The sequence below is a fragment of the Convolutriloba macropyga genome, unplaced genomic scaffold, assembly GCF_964194025.1.
Source record: "Convolutriloba macropyga unplaced genomic scaffold, txConMacr16.3 SCAFFOLD_6065, whole genome shotgun sequence".
In the NCBI taxonomy this organism is placed as follows: domain Eukaryota; kingdom Metazoa; phylum Xenacoelomorpha; order Acoela; family Convolutidae; genus Convolutriloba; species Convolutriloba macropyga.
Window position 1 is genome coordinate 8051 of NW_027453108.1, and position 5941 is coordinate 13991.

At 58.5% G+C, this 5941-nt stretch overlaps 1 protein-coding gene across 1 annotated transcript; it reads left to right on the plus strand.

Moving 5' to 3' along the window:
• The first annotated feature begins 213 nt into the window (after positions 1–213).
• Positions 214–2897, plus strand: LOC142358055 (uncharacterized). Its single transcript, XM_075409529.1, has 5 exons — positions 214–408; positions 903–1211; positions 1793–1867; positions 2067–2162; positions 2695–2897. The coding sequence occupies exons 1-5, from the start codon at positions 280–282 to the stop codon at positions 2752–2754; spliced, it is 669 nt and encodes a 222-aa protein (XP_075265644.1). The 5' UTR covers positions 214–279; the 3' UTR covers positions 2755–2897.
• The last annotated feature ends 3044 nt before the right edge of the window (positions 2898–5941 follow it).

The following is a 5941-nucleotide window of genomic DNA, read 5'->3' on the forward strand; positions in this document are numbered from 1 at the left end:
AATCGATGGACAGCTGGGAGTCTGGACGTCTGGACTTGGACCAGGTTAGGCAGGCTTCTCAGTACCATATTATATGGTCCGTCATCCTCAGTCCGAGCAGGTCCAAGTGTCCATCTCCGCCGCCGCCGCAAGGATCATTTCATCCTGGACTAATCAGGAGTGTCGACCCCGCTCCGAGACTGCAACCCAACGCAGCATCCAGCGCGCCTTCTTTCTGTAAGCCACGCACCCTCCCTTTCCGCGACCTACTACCCGGAGAGAGAAAAAACCAGGCATAAAATGCAGGCTCTTACCTCAAGCAGATCTGTGGGATTCCGGGGCGGTGTGATCACCGGCCCCCGCCGCGCTTCCGTCGTCTCGCGCGCACTCACTGCTCGCGTGCACGCCGCCGTCGCCATCCCAAAAAAGGTGAGTGGTCAGTTGGTGACCGCCTGGGTTCTGGGTATGCACTTGCCCCTGCTTACATCGATGACCTCTCCTCGAGCGGACTGAACCTAATGGACTCGTCTCGTCGCATATGGTGGCTGCACGATCGACCGTTCGGGTGCAGACCAGCCATCGCCCCGCATACTTAGGCCTTACTTTCGCACTTCTGGGTTGGTCTTTGCTCGGTGTAAATGCGCTCTGGACGTGTTTGCCTGCCGCCGTCGTTGATGGCGATAAGTCATGGGATAACAGATGACCTCACCTCCTACAATTTCTGCTTACTACCTCTGCTAGTGGCACATGGTCGACGCTGCAAAGTTTTTCTCCTGAGTCAGCTTTTTGCCCCTGCCCCTCTGCACACAACCAGCAACTGTACGTTCTCTCTGCTCCTTAGTGGGTGGCTTTACCAGGAGCAGCTCAGTGACTGTATCATGCCTCCATTTTTCTTGAAATTCTTGATGTGTTCGGATTTGCAGTACAGCGCTGTGACCCCAGTGGGCGATCGCGTGTACGTTAAGCTCGGAGCTGAGGAGCAGGCCACAGCTAGCGGCATCCTCCTTCCTTCCTCTGCAGTTGCACGGTCCAATGAGGGGCAGGTCGTAGCCGTTGGCAAGGATGCCTCACTGAAGGTTGGGGACCAGGTCATGTTTGGAAAGTACTCCGGCACCGAGGTCGAGGTCGCTGAGGAGGAGTACATGCTGCTGAAAGAGGCTGACATCCTTGGAACGATGCCAACCTCCAGCGTGGCCGACATGAAGCCCACCGGCAGCCGTGTCCTCGTCAAGGTGGGTCAGCTTGATTCTTGAGCTATCTCATCCTCGCGCTGAGATCCAACGGGCAGGGGCAGGCTGTTGTAGCGTGTCCAGCTGCCGCTGGGTATGATCCTTGGAGTCCTACCTCTCTACGCCACAATCCACTGCAATGGCCCTGCGCCCTGGCTGGACGCAAGGCACATCCTTCCTCTGTCCTCTGCATCCTCTTGCCCACTGGGTAACAGCCACAGCCGCCTCGCACAAGAAGCCAATGACGAATTTGGTATCATAAATCGCTCCATCGAGGGCTATGATGAGACACAACCAAGTGGAATCTCGTTAATCTTGAGGCTTCTGCGACCCCCCCCCCCCCCCCCTCTCTTCCTCTCGCTGCTCCTGCGCCACTGCCGTATTCACTAAGCCAATGACGAATTTGGTATCATACATTCCTCTGTGAGGACTATGATGAGACACAACCAAGTGGAATCTCGTTAATCTTGAGGCTGTAGTGGAATCTTCCCTCGGAGCTGTGCCTGCACACCGCTGCTGTGTTGCTGACCCTTGGCTGTGCCACGCCGAACTGTGTTGTGCCCGGCCACTTCTCTTGCATTCAGACCATGCCGGCTGCAGAGGAGAGCCGCGGCGGAATCATGCTCGGCAAGAACACAGACACACAGACGATCGGAACGGTGCGGCCGGCTGCCTTCAATCCGATTTTAGGGACCGGCAGGGATAAGGCTTAGCACCCCAACATGTGGATGCCTGCGCTCTCCTCCTGTTTGATCGGTCTGTAGCCGCTGGCATGGGTCACTTTTGTTCGTTCATGGCCATGGCAGCGGAAAGCCCTCACACACTGCTCCTGGCACTGTCATTGGCGTGCTCGTGCAGATTGTGGCAGTTGGCCCCGGAACGGACGAGCAGCCGATGACCATGAAGGTCGGCGAGGATGTAATGTACGCTAGCTACTCCGGGATGGAGCTCGAGGTGGGTTGCACAGGCCTTAGTGCTTGAGGGATGAGGTTTTGCAAGGACCTCGTCCCAGCGAGGCGAAGGTCGTCCGGGATGTGGCAGTTAGAGGCATGTTTGCAAGGGGCCATGCGGAGTGTGGCTGCCGGGGAAGGCTGGCAGAGGTGGAGATGTCTGCTGTGAGCGCGCCTGTGTCAGACAGACAAACAGACAGACAGACAGACGCACACGCGCACACGCAGGCAGGCAGGCAGGCACACACACACACACACACACACATGCGGGCTCGAACAGAGCGTAGGACATGCACACGAGCAAGATCAGCATGTATCAAAGGGCTTGAGGCAGAACAAGGATACATAGGCAGGGGGGCATGGCCGCAAAGCAGGGTTAGATGGCCAGGGACACAAAACTCGCCAGAGCAAGGGGGGGGATCAAGGATCAGCGTCGCGTGCCTGCCCCAAAATCAGAACCCTCTGTGTGTCCCATTCCGCCCCACTGTGGGTGCCTGCTGGTGACCGCCACTTTTAAGTCTGTTGTCTCCCTGCAGGATGGCGATGACAAGTTCGTGATGCTCCAAGACGGTGACGTTCTTGCAGTCCTCTCTTAAGTTGTTAGCGTGGTCGGTAGCTTGGCAGTGACATGTGATGCTGTCATGCGGCAGTGCCCTGGCTCCCGAAGCTGATGCTCCTCTGTCTTACGCATGCTGGAGGACAGCAAGATTTTGCTCACTGTAACTTCCAGCTAAGGCCCAAGCCACATACACTCAAAAACGCCAGCCCCGCCCTCTGCAGCCGGGCAGTGCGTTATGCACGTTCAGTCGAATAAGCATGCAGTCGCGGCTTCTCGTGCAGCTCCCTTCTGCTGGGAGCCATCCTGTGCCTCAATTGCTTCCGCTGTAGCAGCCCGACCTGCACCCAATTCTGGCAGCCGCACCTTTCCTTTTGCTATCCGCTCATGCACCGACCCGCCGCTCCATCCTCCCAACTGCCAGGAGCTTTCCCATGACTCGATTTTGCTTCAGCCAGAAAACAACTGGTTTCAGCCCCTCCCCCCCCCCCCCCCCCGGCCTCCGTGTGGCATGAGCAGTCGTTCCATGTGGCTCTGGCTGTTTTTTTTGTTGAACTCGAGCTGAGGTTGCACGTAGTTGCCTGCGGCCCCACCCACCCCCCCCACCCTTCGGACTTGCTCACCCCCGAGGCACTGGCCTGTGCCTCCAAACATTGGCATGTGGCGGTGTGACGGGCCACACCGACAGGGACAGATTTGCTCATGCCGGGCTGACACCCGTTGGCCTCTGCCGTCTCCCCTTTCAGCATTGCTCCTCTGCACTGCAGACGGTCCCTGACAGAATGAATTCGCGGATGTCTTTTGTGTCCCGCAAAATTCATGGGAGTGCCCTTCCCGCCACTGCCCAGGTGCTGCTCATGTTTTGGCTTCCAGGCAGTGGCCGCAGACTGATTTCTGCAGGGTGCTCGCTTTTCGTTGCTCATTAAGGTCGATTTTCTTTACTTAGCGTTCCTCTACGGCTGCCCAGCCTATCTGGTGTGCACCTCTCTGGGCCGGCCCGGCGTCGTGACTGGGCGTCGTGACGGTCAGCGACCGCAAGCGCTTGGATTCGGCCCTCACGAAGGAGGGAACGCTCAGCCCGTGAGATTTCCCTGGGGAAAGTAGGCCCTGATCCTCACGCGAAAGCCTGACAGGGCGGGTGTGCATGACGACCAGAGCCGGCTGATCGACAGAAAAGCAGAGGGGGAGGGAGGGAAGGGCGTCAGCCTGATGTGGGCGGCCGTGGATCACGCCGCCCTGTAGGCTGTGACCATGTTGGGGCCAAGGGGCGGGGCGGCCCTTGGCAGAGAAGAGGGGGCGGGGGGGGGGGTGGGGGAGAGATGGTCTCTGCAGGAGAAGGAGACACGCTGGTACTGGGGCAGCACCTGGTGGCTTCTCATCAGGGGACAAGGCAGAGTAATAACACACACTCACTACAACGTACTGTACACATTCCTAGATTTCTGGTGCGGCCCTCAAGAGTCGGCCTAGCACGCGGCCGTGTGATGAAGCCTTGGCCAAGGCCAGCACTTCAGCCTATTCCAGGGTGTGCTATTCAGTCCAGGGGGGGCACTGATGGGCAGCAGCGTGTGTCCACGCGGACCGGACTGATCCGCACTGCTAAAAGTTGCCGACCGGCAAGGCGCCTATGGAGGGGCGGCTGGCCTTGCTCGCGTTCTTCTCCTTAGTCCGTGTCATGGCATGATGGATCTTGTTCACCGCGTCAATGTTCTCCATGTCGCTGATGAGGTTCTCTATTGCCCAGGGGTAGCTCTCTTGCTGCAGCTTGCGCCACAGCGCCCGTCGCTGGGCATCAGAACTGCTGAAGCTGCGCGAGGACAACACCTCTCTCTGCTGTTGCCTCGCAAACACCGCCTGGAACTTGACTGTTGTGAACGCCTTGCGCCACCTCTTCCCGGTCTGCATGGCCCGCCACCTCTGCTGAACCACAGCCGCTGCTGCGGCCTTCTTCTTCCACTCCGAGAGGGCGGGCGAGGACGACGTGGCTGCCTGCTTGCTGACGTCAAACTCGAGGATCTTGTACTTCTCCACCATCCCCCAAAGCTTGTCGTCCTCTGTCAAGATGAGGAGTCTCCCATCACCGTAAAAGTTCTGGAGCAGATTCTTGCCCTTTGCCTTCTCCTTCTGGCGCGCCTAATTATGGTGGGCGGCCAACAAATAAAGTGTGAGAGTTACACCCAGATTACGCGGCTGGCATAGACGCACCCTACAGTGGCCGCCTAGATTCTACAACAATTGCATGATGGCTGAAGCAGACCCCATCGACAAATGCAGGGTTGGTGCGATCGAGAAGGGGGGTGGGCGGGAGGAACCCCTGAGCTATGGTTTGGAAGTACCATGAGACAGCAAAGCAGGCGGGGCGGCAGACACGCAGACAGATAAACTGACAGGGTTTTAAACACAGGCTCCACACAGGCACAGGAAGACAGGCACACACACACACACAAAGGGGGGCGGGGAGGGGGGGGGGGGGGGGTAGGCACGGAGGAACACATGATAGGCACAGAGGTGTGGGTTGTGTTGTGTGTGTCTGGGGGGTGGGGGGGGGGGGGGGGCAGTGGTCCACGCCGCATCCACATTGGGGAGGCAGGCGTTGGATGGACCAAAGTTGAACTGCAGACCATCCATGGACACGACAAGGCAATAAAGAGGAAACAGAAAGAGAGCTGGACAGCAAGGATGAATGGGTGCGATACATGGGTGAGAAATATTTCAAGCACCCGGAAAGAAGCGGGCCGCTGCGAGGTCACGCAGGCTGGCAGCGGCGGCTGCTTGCTGTATCGTATCACTTGATCTCAGAAACGTGGCGCACCTTATACAATGAGGTGGCAAGCAGGCAGAGGCGCATTGCCGTCTCTCGGCCCTCCTGGCTCTTCAGCTGCAGCGTGAAGTGCACACCGTAGGGCCGTGGAGTGCAGGTCATGAGGGTGTGGTACCCCAGTCTGCTGTAGATGTCCACTTGCTGTGAGCATACGACAGGAGGCCACAAATTAGTGCTGGTAGCCGACATGCATGACGTGGCTACGGCATGCAGCGGCGTGCAGCAGATTCCAGACATAGAAGACGCCAGCCTTGAGTGTCCTTTCGTCTTCTACACCTGCCAGAGGGAGTGGTGCGCAGGGGGGGGGGGGGGGGGGGGAGGACTCACCTCCTTTGGCGGGAGGTGTGCGACGACATACGGCACGAAATTCTCTCGGTCAACTACGGCCGTCCACAGGGCCGTGATG

Bases quoted from the DNA above. Each gene is read 5' to 3' on its own strand.
- LOC142358055 (XM_075409529.1), top strand. From the start codon at position 280: ATGCAGGCTCTTACCTCAAGCAGATCTGTGGGATTCCGGGGCGGTGTG. The intron at 409-902 runs GTGAGTGGTCAG...TCGGATTTGCAG, and splicing joins CCGTCGCCATCCCAAAAAAG to TACAGCGCTGTGACCCCAGT. The intron at 1,212-1,792 runs GTGGGTCAGCTT...TCTTGCATTCAG, and splicing joins GCAGCCGTGTCCTCGTCAAG to ACCATGCCGGCTGCAGAGGA.